The 15,040-nt window shown below is 34.7% G+C and overlaps 1 protein-coding gene across 1 annotated transcript in view; it reads right to left on the bottom strand.

Annotated features, from left to right (window-relative positions):
• The window catches only part of MSR1 (macrophage scavenger receptor 1), a gene marked incomplete at its 3' end in the record, with an annotated part of 80,723 nt that overhangs the window by 34,444 nt on the left and 31,239 nt on the right, over nt 1-15,040 (bottom strand). The window contains exons 6-7 of the mRNA XM_080928336.1: nt 9,710-9,790; nt 5,316-5,405 (exon numbers count right to left, since the gene is read on the bottom strand). Of these exons, the coding sequence (XP_080784462.1) occupies nt 5,316-5,405; nt 9,710-9,790 (171 nt within the window). The remainder of the gene's footprint in view (nt 1-5,315; nt 5,406-9,709; nt 9,791-15,040) is intronic.

The raw sequence follows: 15,040 nt of genomic DNA, 5'->3' as shown, positions 1-15,040 counted from the left end.
CAAAAAGAACCATTGAAAAAATCAACAAAACCAAAAGTTGGTTCTTTGAGAAAATCAACAAGATTGATAAACCCCTAGCCAGACTAACTAGAGGGCAAAGAGAGAGTATACAAATTAACAAAATCAGCAAGGAAAGTGGAGACATAACAACTGAAACTGAGGAAATTCAATTAAATCATCAGATCCTACTACAAAAACTTATACTCCACAAAATTGGGAAATATGGAGGACATGCATGAATTCCTAGACAGATACAAGGTCCCAAAGTTAAACCAGGACCAAGTAAACCATTTAAATAATCCTATAACACCTAAAGAAATAGAAGAAGTCATCAAAAGCCTCCCAACCAAAAAAAGCCCAGGTCCAGACAGGTTCAGTGCAGAATTATATCAGACATTTATTGCGGACATAAACCAACACTCTCCAAACTATTCCAGAAGATAGATTCAGATGGAATACTACCTAACTCATTTTTTGAGGCTACAATAACTCTCATAGCTAAACCACACAAAGACCCTACAAGGAAAGAGAACTTCAGACCAATCTCACTTATGAACATTGATGCAAAAATATTCAACAAAATCCTTGCAAACCGAATCCAAGAACACATCAAAACGATAATTCATCATGACCAAGTAGGCTTCATCCCTGGGATGCAGGGATGGTTTAATGTAAGGAAATCCATCAGTGTAATCCACCATATAAACAAACTCAAAGAACAAAACCACATGGTCATCTCACATGACGCTGAGAAAGCATTTGACAAAAACAACACCTCTTCATGTTAAAAGTCCTGGAAGGAACAGGAATCCAAGGTCCATACTAAAACATACTAAAAGCAATATACAGCAAAACAGCAGCCAACATCAAACTTAATGGTGGGAAACTTGAAGCAATCCCACTTAAATCAGGGGCTCGACAAGGCTGCCCACTCTCCACCTACCTATTCAACATAGTACTGGAAATCCTGGCCTGAGCAATTAGACAGCAAAGTGAGATCAAGGAGATACAAATCGGAAAGGAAGAGATAAAAACATCACTCTTTGCCGATGACATGATAGTGTACTTGAGTGACCCCAAAAATTCTACCAGAGAACCCCTACAGCTGATAAAGAAGTTCAGCAAAGTGGCTGGATACAAAATTAACTCAAACAAATCAGTAGCTTTCCTATACTCAAAGGACAAACATGGGGAGAAAGAAATTATGGAAAAGGTACCCTTCACAATCGTCACAAAAACTATGAAATTCCTTGGTGTGACTCTAACTAAGCAAGTGAAGGACCTGTACAAGAAGAACTTTAAACCTCTAAAGAAGGAAATTGAGGAGGATCTCAGAAAATGGAAAGATCTCCCTTGCTCATGGATTGGAAAGATCATTTTAAAAATGGCCATCCTACCAAAAGCAATCTACAGATTCAACGCAATCCCCATCAAAATTCCAACACAGTTCTTCATGGAATTGGAAAGATCAATGTGCAATTTCATATGGAACAACAAAAGACCCAGAATAGTGAAATCCATCCTCAACAACAAGAAAACATCTGCGGGAATCACTATCCCTGACCTCAAGTATATTACAAGGCAATTGTCCTGAAAACTGAATGGTACTGGTACAGAAATTGGCATGTGGATCAATTGAATAGAGTAGAAGATCCAGAAATGAGCCCTCATGTATATGGTCACGTGATTTTTGACAAAGGAGCCGTAAACATTTAATGAAAAAAGACAGCCTATTCACAAAATGGTACTGGTCCAACTGGCACTCAGCATGCAAAAGAATGAGAATAGACCCTTTCTTATCTCCTTGAACAAAGCTCAAGTGTAAGTGGATCAAAGATCTCCACATTTAATTAGGTACACTGAAACTATTAGATGAGAAAATAGGGAAAACTTTAGAACATATAGGCACAGGAGAAAATTTTCTCAACAAAACACCAATGGCTCAAGCTCTAAGGTCAAAGATTAACAAATGGGACTTAATGAGATTGCAAAGTTTCTGTAAGGCGAAGGACATTGTCAAGAAAACATAATGGCAGCCAACAGAATGGGAAAAGATATTTACCAACTCCACATCAGATAGAGGCCTAATATCTAAGGTATACAAAGAACTCAAAAAGTTAGACACCAGAGAATCAAATAACCCTATTAAAAAATGGGGTACAGAACTAAACAAAACTTTCTCAGTTGAGGAATATAGAATGGCTGAGAAATATTTGAGGAAGTGCTCAACATCCTTAGCCATCAGGGAATTGAAAAGCAAAACAACCCTGAGATTCTACCTCACACCAGTCAGATTGGCCAAGAATCAAAACTCAGATGACAACAGATGCTTGCGAGGTTGCAGTGAAAGAGGGACACTTCTCCACTGTTGGTGGGGTTGCAAACTAATACAACCACTCTGGAAATCAGTCTGGCGATACCTCAATAAATTGGACATAATACTACCTGAAGACCCAGCTATTCCACTTCTGGGCATATACCACAGAGACATCTTAGTACACAACAAAGATATATGCACCACAATGTTCATAGCAGCTCTATTTATAATAGCCAGAAGCTGGAAAGAACCCAGATGTCCTTCAGAAGATGAATGGATATAAAAATTGTGGTACATTTACACAATGGAATACTACTCAGCCACCAGAATCAATGACTTCACCAAATTCTTAAGAAAATGGCTGCATCTAGAGAATATCATTCTGAGTGAGACAACCCAGTCACAAAAGAACAGAAATAATATGCAGTCACTGATATTGGGATGCTAACCCCCAGAGGCTAGCACTGCCCCAGAAACAACTCACAGACTGTAGGAAGTCCAAGAAATAAAGAAAAAGAAAACAAAACAAAACAAAAAAAAATCTTTACACAACAAGAAAACTTTTACTATTTTCATGTTACATTTTGTTTTGCATGTACTTTGTGCTCATTGTAACTATTGGGTTTTCGATGCATACTGTTAAACCTTTAAAAAGATCAAGTACTGCCTATTTATATAGATTTATGTATAAATTATTTTAAAATCTGAAAAAAGTACTGACAAAAATGTATTGTATAATTTTACGCAAAAAATGCTTGAAATCTGCACATTTATCTTTGTTTTGTAAAATAAAGGTGTTAAAAAATAAAAAAAGAAAAAATGAAAGAAAGAAGAAGAAAACAAAAAGAATGGATGAATAAATAAATACATAAATGAATGAATAAATGAATGAATGAATAATCTATGAATATAAAGGGGAAGGAGAAGCCACAATATAAAATTTTGTTTTTAAAGTTCTGCAGGGTGCTCCAGAAGGAAGAGGTGGAGAAGATACACCAGCCCTTTGAGGAGAACAGAATATCATGTGTGCATCCCAGACATTGGAACAAGACATTGTGAAACTGAAGTTGACTTGGGGACCCAAGATGTTAAAGATGCCAGAAGCATGGGATGCCTGCCAAAGAATGCTAACACAGAGTGGAACCTCCCCAGGTGGAAGCACTTTGATGTACTCAACAAAGACAAAAAAAGGGAGTTGAAAATCTGAAGACTGCTTCCTGTCTTGATTTGAAGATTACAGTTAAGTGATTGAGTGAATCTCAGAAGAGACCTTGAATTTTGGACTTATAACACTGTTGAGACTGCTATAGACTATGGAAACTTTTGAGGTTGGAGGTAATGTATTTTGCATTATGCTATGTTTAGTTTTTGTCCCCATTTACTCTTGTTTGAACAAGCATATCAGTGTTAGGGAGTGGATTGTGATGGTTTCCATATGCTTGTTCTAGAGAGTGGCACTATTAGAAGGTGTGGCCTTGTTGAAGGAAGTGTGTCACTGTGGGGTGGGCTAGGAGATCATCCAGCTAGCCCCCCTGAAGATGCCCTGTCTGTTGCTAGCTTCCTTTAGACAAAGATATAGAACTTTCACCTCATCCTGCACCAGGCTGGTCTAGATACAACCATGCTTCCTGCCTTGATGATAATGAACTAAATCTTGAACATGTAAGCCAGCCCCAATTAAGTGTTTATATCTTTTTTAGATATAAATAACAATTCACCTCAAACTTCATGTTCAGTAGATGAGAACAAGATGAACAACTGATGGCTGTATTTCAATACAATAATGTCTCCACCAGCATGTTACAAAGAAGAGGGTCTCAGCCCTAAGGATACCTGTGATCTTCTAACCATCATGGCCTCTCCTCCTGACTTCTGACAACCATGGTTGTATTTCCTGACTCCATAATTTGCTTTTTTCAGATGTGAATGCCATTCGAACAGCTTCTTTCCACTGGTAAGGTGCCTTTAAGATTTTTCTGTATCATTTTGTGTCCTGATTATATATTTCTTTTTGTCATTAACTATGATTCTGTTTTCTGCTATTTTTTACAGTTTATTTATCCATTCACATTCTGTAAATTAATAGATTTTGGATGAAGAGTGTATGGTGTTTAGGTACATGACAGAGTATCCTTGGGACTGAAACATTATTCTGTTATATATATGTTATATATATATATATACATATATAAAACAAAGATTTTTAGAACCTTAATGTACTTTTTTAATAATTAGGCCACTACTGGCTTAATACTTGTGATAAATGATCCCTCAAAACACATTGTTATTAGTTGGGCATTTGATGAGTGGTGTATGACAAGTTTATGATTTCTTTGACATGTTCCAGTAAAACTTGAACTATCTAAGAATAATAACTGTTAAAACTACCTTTAGATTATGGATTGTATTCTCTTAATGTTAGTTTTACTTGAAAAGGAAAACATAAGCTTATTCTCTACTAATGCTGCTAAATAATCAGTGGTAATAAAAATCATCATCTATGTAAAAGTTGAAATGATTTCAGTATTGATTAGTATGTGCTAATAAAAGAAATTCATTCATTTTGTTATGAATTTTTTTACTTGGAACATACCAAAATTTGGTCATTTATTTCTGAAAGGGTATTCAGACTGCTACTTTTTCCTGGTACTTTTCCTATTCTGTTTACTGTATGATAGATAACTTCTTTCATAGCAAGCTATGACTAGGTAAAATGTATAGATGTTGTGTGTGTGTGTGTGTGTGTGTGTGTGTGTGTGTGTGTGTGTGTGTTTAATGTGATTTGTGTATGGAATTATTTTTTCTTTTTCACGTAGAAATTTTTCTGGTGGGTAAAACTTAATTCAAATCATTTTAGTCTATAGAGATAATTATGAGAGTGCTAGTATTCATACTATGAAGAAAAAATTTTATTATGTAAGCATTTTAGAACCATTATTAATGATGCAGTGTTTATTTGAAAACTCTCTGACAACAGTTATGGTATCACAATACCTACCTGACCTCCCTGCCTTTCCTGGTGCTCCTGGGTATCCTCGATTGCCAGGAAGACCAGCCAGTCCCCGATCACCTTTAATACCTGGGAGACCTGTATGGTTAATAACAAAAACAAAAATGTTTAACAATTTGCTTTTAGAACATATTTGAATGCCCAATAAATGAAATGAATCTGTAAGGAGAGTATGACATTTTTCCTAGTATTCAGGTATTCAGTTGGAAGATAATGTTTTAAAATGGCATGAGCATATGCATTGAGCATGCTATAGTCAATGAAACACTCATTGTCAGTACACTAAAGACAACATGTTCAATTTTATTCAGAAAGTCACTATGATCAACCAGAAAATTTTGACTGGAAGATATTTCTGTAGCCAGTATAATACATTTTTGAAGCATGAACTTTTATTACTCATATTAGTGAAAATACAATACAATATGAAGTATCCATGAGTGGTTATTTAAACACTATGTTCTTGAATTATTTATGGGTATGAAATGCATATATATATATATATATATATATATATATATATATATATATATATATATATATTTGTAGTTTTTAAAAATGAAACCTGAAAATTATTCTTTTACCTCATATCTCTGAGGTGACTATGAAAACTCTACATGTATAATTTCTATGGAATAAAATATTTATTGTAGGGCTAAGAATTTTAATATAAGCTAACTTAAAAGAATATGTGTCTTGTTTTACTTTGTTTTCTGAATTCATTAATGCAATTTCCATTTAGAGTCTACATGGAAGAAGCATGTTATGAGAAATTGAAAATATTTATTTCTCCAATGTCAAGCTTTAGAAATATTCCCTTTATTTATAATATTCAGAAAGCAGAATTTACATGCATCTAATCCTCTGAAAAATATTTTCTATGCATTTATTTGTATACATAAAACCGGATATGTTGTCCTCCAAAATGTTAAGTTTAAGTAATATATAACAAATATTAAAAAGCATTATTCAACTAATAATAAGACATTGATTCCACCAGAAATTAATAAATTCACCTAAAAATAGTGTTATTTAGTAAAGATGAGTATTTAGTAAAGTATTTAATAAAGATAAACACCGCTTTGCATATACACTGTATTACATATATCCAATGTGGTATAGTAAGTGGTGTATATTCACTGGAATTTTTTTTTGAAAGCATATAACCTAAAATAGTTTAATGTATTGTACCTGGGCAAACTGTTAGTTACTCCTTCTTTTGTTATGCAGTGAGATATTTGAACTTGTAGTTACTGAGAAATGTAGTTTGCATCTAAAGTGTCCCTTTAAAGGGCTCTGAAAGTAAAAGCTTGATGGTTTTATTGAGATGTAATGGAATCACAAGGAGCACTAACCTCATCAGTGTATTAACTAACCAGTACCATCACAGATGAAGGCTAGTAGGGGATAACTTACACTCTGATCTCTCCATGAGAGCAGACTCTATAATCCACACATTATTGTATGCTATGCACCACACACATTCACTTACACACACATGTATGTATATCCAGTATATATTTTTAGAGTAAAAAGCAAGAGAGCATTTTCTCAAGGAGACTGGTACTATAAAATGAGTTATTACTCTAATGTCTTAAGAAAAAAAGCACATTTTAATCTCTTGTGCACTCTAGACGATGTGTAATGATTATAACTCATCGACTACTTAGATCCCCTAGGGTAACTAGGGAGATATCTAAGACATTCTTTCCAGCTGTGGGAGTAGGTGTTTGTTAAGATGAGTTTAATGAGTTCAGTAAAAGTATGCATGGGGTTTATGAAAATGAGATCATTATGATTCATCACCATCCACCCTTCAGTTCCTGGCTTTGGTGTCACATTTGAGGCAACCATACAGAACACTGAATAGAATGCAGATAGTAAATGATGATAAAACACATCTTTTTTTTTGAAGTTTGCATAGTTTCTGTTGTCATGCATCAGCATCAAACTGCAATCCTCTACCTGAAAGTGTTATCTACCAGGGACTGTGATTAACTGTTATGCGACTGAACTGCTGAGTGTCTATTTGCGTCAATGAGCAGTGTTATCAAAAGCCACTAATTCCTTGCTGCAGTAATTTATTTTGACTGCCAGTTTGATTTGATCTGGAGTTTTATTAAGAGAGAAGCTCCTGTTTGTGTTGGGGGCATCTGTGAGGGCAGATCTAGGATGAATTAACTGAGGGAAAACCCTCTCCTAGAATGAGTGGCAACTTCCAGCAACAGCTGTTTCAAAAGAGCAATGAAAAATGAACAGGGCTGTATGCTTTTTAACTTAGTTTTGTGCTGGTGAGTGTTTATCCTGTTGTTATGACTACTGCTCTGTTTGTTGTTCCTGATGCTGTGGTCAGCGTCTTTTCTGGACAGCGGACTCCAGCTTCTTGGGTCTCCAACATGAACTGAAGGACAGTTACTCTGCAAGAATACTCCAAGCTTCTAGCCCTAGATTAGGCCAGCTGAAGCAGTCGGCATTAGGGATGGTGTAACCACCAAGTTCTCTGCCTCTCAAGCATGAAGACAATGTGAGATTATCAGCTTCCTATTTTGTAAGGCAACCCAATAATTTTATGATGTTCATGCATCAGTCTTTCCCTGGATAACCCTAATTAGTTTTGTAGGAGAGAAAATATATTAGTGTGACGTGGTGCCTATTTATACTAGAAATAAAAGCTAAATATCTCAAATTCTCACACAAGCACAGTGCTGAAACAATTAGGATAATGCTTCCAAGGTGATGCTTTTGTACAGCAAGTCACGGGCTTCACTGATTTCTGTGCTTGCACTATATGGCTTTACCAATTATTCTGCATAATTAAGGGATAGTTTCTCATAGATCTTATTGATAACAGCTTTGGGAGATACAATGATGTTGGCTCTTTCTCCTTAAGATACAAATCTTCTACTTAAGATATAAATAAAGTTTTCATTAGATCTACAGAGATTGCAACAAATAAAAGGACATTGCTAAAAAAAAAAAAAACCTATCTAATGTTAAATCACATACTCACTGGCTTATAGAAAGATGCTAACACACATACACACCAAATTATGTGTGTGTTTATATATGTGTGTGTATTATATATTATATGTATATATCATATGTTTATATATATGATCTATGATAAACAGACAGAAATTATAAAGTACTTTTTATCTTTTAAGTATAAGATGCCCAATGGTATGCTTATCATAAAAATGTTATTCATACTTTGCATCCTTGTATTTCTTTATGTAACTTTGGTTAGTCAAAATATCATAAAAGGACACCTTATTTCATCTAAAGATGAAAACTAAGATGTAGTTTAAGATATTTGAGTAATTTTGACCAATGAGCATTTCTGATTATGCTTAGCCCATTCAATCTGTATCCTTTTAAACAGTGTGCAGAGAATTTGTTTGCAAAGCATGGCATTTGAATAGCATGAGAGTCACATTGTTGTTATTGTTTGTTTCATTTTCTTCAGTATAGTCTGTGCTCTCTCTCCCTTTCTCTGTCTTTCATTATCTTCTTCCAAAGCTTTGGTTTCAAGATAACAACATGTTCAGAGGAAAACAATTTAGAACAATTTTTTTTCTAAGTAAAATACAATACAGAGAGTGGCTGAAAGCCCAGGCAAAAAAACAGATCATTTTCTCAGATTTATTTACTTTCTGATTCTGTGAATTTAAGGAGGTATAGTGAAGTCAAGAAATATGTAAGAACAACATTCTAACTTTTAAGACAAGTTAATGTATAATGTAACACACATATATTTTAAATATATAATTGAAAATCATATTTTTCAAACTAATCTAAAAGGAATATGATTTTTTTTCTTCACATACAACTTATGTCCACTATATACTATATGTAGTCTCTACAAAATCACTCAGGTTCATAAACCTCATCATATAGTAACTCAGGCTAATACATTAAGTTTCCTACAAAACTCAATAATTACTGCTTAGGCTACCGAGATAACTCAGTAGTTAAAAACACCCACTCTCTTCCCGAAGACACATGTTTGATTCCTGAGAACCATGTTCAACTTTCCACTGTCTACAACTACAGTTCTTTGGGATCAGATAAACTCTCATGTCTCTGAGGATACCATGAATGCATGTGATGCACATACATATGTGCAGGCAAAACCTCTAAGCACAAAATAATAAAAAATTTAAAATGAATTAATGATTACTATTCAATTTGCCAAGTGATTAGGATGTTATCATACATTATATTTCCTAAAATATGAGAGGATTTACACACACACACACACACACACACACACACACACACTCACCCATTGAATTGATAAAATAACTATTTTCCCCTTAATACAAACATCAGTACACCTCATTAAAGTTTATATAATAATTAAGAGATTACTATAGCCTTACCTCTTAGGCCTGGAGCACCAGGTGGACCAATTTCTCCAGTAAGCCCTCTGTCTCCCTTTTCACCTGGGGGTCCAGGAGGTCCTTTAAAAAATTACAAGTACTGATTATAATTATAAAGAATAGGTAAGTTTGTTATTTATCAAGACAGTTGTATAGAAACCTAGAGATTCATATATAATGTAGTTAAATTTTAATTTTAAAAAAATCTTCAAACTATAAACTATGTTTAATAAATTGATTTTTTCCAGCTACAATGGGTAAATTGTAAATCATGTAGTCATGTAGACCAATTGCAAGATTGATACAACATACAACATTGGAAAATGGTACCTTAAATTGGGAAAGTTAATGGAGATTTCTATCTATCTTATTTAATACTATAATAAGAAAAATTAAGAGTATTTGCAAAGGTCTTTACATAGTAAGAGAACACAGAAAAAGTGAAATATAACTTGGATGAAGAAACTAAGAACAATGTCCTTTACAAAAGAGAGTTCAGAAACAACAGACACGAGAATTTAGATGGACTTGGTTAAGATTCAAGGTTATGATTTTGCATTTTAGGAGTTGAATATAGAATTAAAATACACATAGCAACTATTCCAATATCTGAGGGCTGATCAATCCAGAGTTTTTCCTGCCATGCATTTTAAAGTGATAATGAAAGGAACAATAGGACAAGCGCTGTATAGGAGCTATAAAGAAGAGTAACCAGGAAGATATCCCAGCAACAACAGACACCAGGCACAGAACCAGCTTATTCTTGCACCTGCTTCATTTCTTGAGATAAACATTAACTTGAATTTGACATTTCTTAAATTTTTAATTATAAACATCTACTTTATTTCAGATCAAGGTGTCTGCAATGTATAAATTATTATTTCATAAATATGAATATAAACAAATTGAGAACAATGAATATAAATTTGGGCAGAACATAGTATATAGAATGCATGAGCCTTCAGATTCAATTCCAGTACAAATAAAAACATGAATAAGAGAATAAATGAGTTAGCAAAGAAAAAGTAAAATTTCACAATGTACCATAAGTGCTGATTTAAAGGTATTTTTCTTCTTAATCCAGTATACATTATATAAGGCTTCATCTGCTCTTTTTTGTATTTAATTTCTAATATAATTACTAATGAAAGAAATATTAAAATCATGCAATACAGCTTAATGTATCTGAGAGATAGAATGGGTCAGTCCAATTTATTTTCATTAAAATTACAGCGGAAGAGAGAATTGTGAAAAATTCATGTTAAAGGCAATTAAACTAGAAACACGGTTGAAGATTAACAAGTATTTGGGTTGAAATTTCAGAAAGGAAAAAAGGATGGGTGGATGGAGGGATGGAGGTATGGAGGAAGGGAAAGAGAACACCAGAGATGAGAGAAAGAAAGAACAAGAAACAGAAAGAGGCAGAGACAGAGAAAAAAAAAAAAAAAAGAAATAGAAAGAGACAAAGAGTATGAAAATAAAAAAAAAAAAAATGTTCCCAAAAGTACAGGCCTGGTGAGAAGTTGATCTGAGTAGCAAGGGGGCAGAGAGATCTCGGACGAGTGCACACAGAAAGTGCGACCCTGCCCTGCCTGATCCAGGGACCAGGAACCAAGCATTGAGACCTCTGTTCCCACCTAGCGGCTTTGAAGCACAGAACAGAGTTCAGCCTATCTACCACCTGCTCCAGCAGATCCCAAAGAAATTATGAAAGCTAGAAAAGCCTGGAAAGATATCATGCAGACCCTAAGAGGGCAAAAGTGGCAGCCCAAGCTGCCATACCCAGCAAAACTATCAATCACCATAGATGGAGAGATGAAGATATTTCAAGACAAATCTAAATTTACAAAATTTCTGACCACTAACCCAATACTACAACAAATTATAGGTGGAAAACCCAATACAAGGAGGGAAAATACAGCCTAGTAAAACAAGAAAACTCCTAAACAAAAAAACCACAAGAAGAAAGAGACACAGACACAACTCAACCTATAAAAGCAATAATAGCAGGAAACAGAAACAACTATTCCTTGATAACTATTAACATAAATAAACTTAACTCCCGAATAAGGAGACATAGGCTATCAGACTGGATACATAAACAAAATCCAGCATTTTGCTGCATACAGGAAACTCATCTCAGAGACAAAGACAGACATTATCTCAGAGTAAAAGGGTGGGAAAAAAACTTCCAAGCAAACAGCTCCAAGAAGCAAGCTGGGGTGGCTATTCTAATATCAAATAAAGTAAATTTCCAACCAAAAGTTATCAAAAAAGATAAGGAAGGACATTTTTTACTCATTACAGGGGAAATCTGTCAGGAGGAACTCTTAATCCTTAACATATATGCTCCAAATAAAAAAAAACACCCACATTCATAAAAGAAACCCTACTAAAGCTCAAAAAATACATTTCACACCACACAATAATAGTGAGAGACTTTAATACCCCACTCTCTCCAATGGACAGATTATGGAAACAGAAACTGAACAAGGACACTGTAAAACTAGCAGAGACTATGAACCAACTGGAATTAATAGCTATCTACAGAACATATCATCCTAAAGTAAAAGGATACACCTTCCTCTTAGCACCCCAAGGCACCTTCTCGAAAATTGACCACATAATTGGACACAGAATGAGCCTCAATAAACATAAGAAGATTGAACTACTCCAATGCATCCTCTCAGATCAACATGGTCTAAGGCTGGTCTGTAACAACAACAAAGACAACAAAAAGCCCACATACACATGGAAACTAAACAACGCTCTGTTAAATGATAGCAGGGTCAAAGAAGAAACAATGAAAGAAATTAAGGATTTTTCTAGAATTCAATGCAAACGAAAACACAACAAACCCAAAACTATGGGATGCAATGAAAACAGTACTGAAAGTAAATCTCATAGCTCTGAGTGCTTTCAAAAAGAAACTGGAGAGAGCATACATCACCAACTTGACAGCACAGCTAAAAGATCTAGAACAAAAGGAAGCAGATACAGCCAAGATGAGTAGACAAGAAGAAATAATCAAACTTAGGACAGAAATAGACCAAATAGAAACAATAAGAACCATCGAAAGAATCAGCAAAACCAAGAGCTGGTTCTTTGAGAAAATCAACAAGATTGATAAACCCCTAGGCAGGCTAACTAGAGGGCAAAAAGAGAGTACATAAATTAACAAAATCAGAAAGGATAGTGGAAACATAACAACTGAAACTGAGGAAATTCAAGAAATCATCAGATCATACTACAAAACCCTATATTCCACCAAGTTGGAAAATCTGGAGGAAATGGATGAATATTTAGACCTATACAAGATTATAAAGTTAAAACAGGACCAGGTAAACCATCTAAATAATCCCATAACACCTAAAGAAATAGAAGAAGTCATCAAAAGCCTCCCAACCAAAAAAAGCCCAGGTCCAGACAGGTTCAGTGCAGAATTTTATCAGACATTTATTGTGGACATAACACCAATACGCTTCAAACTATTCCAAAAGATAGAATCAGATGGAATACTACCTAACTCATTTTTTGAGGCTACAATAACTCTCATTCCTAAACCACACAAAGGCCCTACAACGAAAGAGAATTTCAGACCAATCTCACTTATGAACATTGATGTAAAAATACTCAACAAAATACTTGCAAAGAGATTCCAAGAACACATCAAAACTATCATTCACCATGACCAAGTAGGCTTCATCTCTGGAATGCAGGGATAGTTTAATATAAGGAAATCCATCAATGTAATCCACCATATAAACAAACTCAAAGAACAAAATCACATGGTCATCTCACTAGATGCTGAGAAAGCATTTGACAAAATTCAACATCCATTCATGTTAAAAGTTCTGGAAAAAAAAGAAATCCAACGTCCATATCTAAACATAATAAAAGCAATTTACAGCAAACAAACAGCCAACATCAATTTTAACGGTGGGAAACTCGATGCAATCCAAATAAAATCAGGGACTAGACAAGGTTGCTCACGCTCCCCCTACCTATTCAACTTAGTACAGAAAGTCCTGGCTGGAGCAATTAGACAGCAAAAGGAAATAAAAGGGATACATATAGGAAAAAAGAAGTAAAAACATCACTCTTTGCAGATGACATGATAGTGTACTTAAGTGACCTCACATATTCCATCAGAGAACTCCTACAGCTGATAAACAATTCAGCAAATTGGCTGGATGTAAAATATACTCAAACAAATCAGTAGCCTTCCTATATTCAAAGGAAAAACATGTGCAGAAAGAAATTAGGAAAAGATACCCTTCACAATAGTCACAAAAACTATGAAATACCTTGTTGTGACTCTAAGCAAGTGAAGGACCTCTATGACAAGAACTTCAAACCTCTAAAGAAGGAAATCGAGGAAGATCTCAGAAAATGGAAAGATCTTCCATGCTCATGGATTGGAAGGATCTACATTTTAAAAATGGCCATCCTACCAAAAGCAATATACACATTCAAAATTCAAAGCCAGTTCTTCATTGAGTTTGAAAGGTCAATGTGCAATTTCATCTGTAATAACAAAAGACCTAAAATAGCAAAATCCATTCTCAACAACAAGAAAACATCTGCGGGAATCACTATCTCTAAACCCCAAACTATCTTACAAGGCAATTGTGCTGAAAACTGCATGGTACTGGTACAGAAATAGGCACGTGGATCAATGGAATAGAATAGAAGATCCAGAAATGAACCCTCACATATATGGTCACCTGATTTTTGACAAAGGAGCTTTAAACATTCAATGGAAAAAGGACAGCCTATTCAACAAATGGTGTTGGTCCAATTGGACCAGCATGCAAAAAGAATGAAAATAGTACCTTTCTTATCTCCTTGTATAAAGCTGAAGTGTAAGTGGATCAAAGATCTCCACATTAAACCAGATAAACTGAAACTATTAGAAGAGAAAGTAGGGAACACCTTAAAAACTTAGGCACAGGAGAAAATTTTCCGAACAGAACACCAATGGCTTAAGCTCTAAGGTCAAAGATTAACAAATGGGACTTAATGAGATTGCAAAGTTTCTGTAAGGCTAAGGACATTGTCAAGAAAACAAAAAGGATGCCAACAGAATGGGAAAAGATCTTTACCAACTCTACATCAGATAGAAGCCTAATATCCAAGGTATAGAAAAACACAAAAAGCTAGACACCAGAGAATCAAACAACCCTATTAAATAATGGGTTACATAGTATAACAAAAGGTTCTCCATTGAGGAATGTGGAATGGCTGTCAAACATCTAAGGAAGTGCTCAACATCCTTAGCCATCAGGGAAATGCAAATCAAAACAACCCTGATATCCCACCTCACACCAG

The sequence above is a fragment of the Micromys minutus genome, assembly GCF_963924665.1.
Source record: "Micromys minutus genome assembly, chromosome: 14".
NCBI lineage: Eukaryota > Metazoa > Chordata > Mammalia > Rodentia > Muridae > Micromys > Micromys minutus.
Note: the sequence above shows the minus strand (reverse complement) of the source record. Positions and strands in the feature narration are given on the sequence as shown.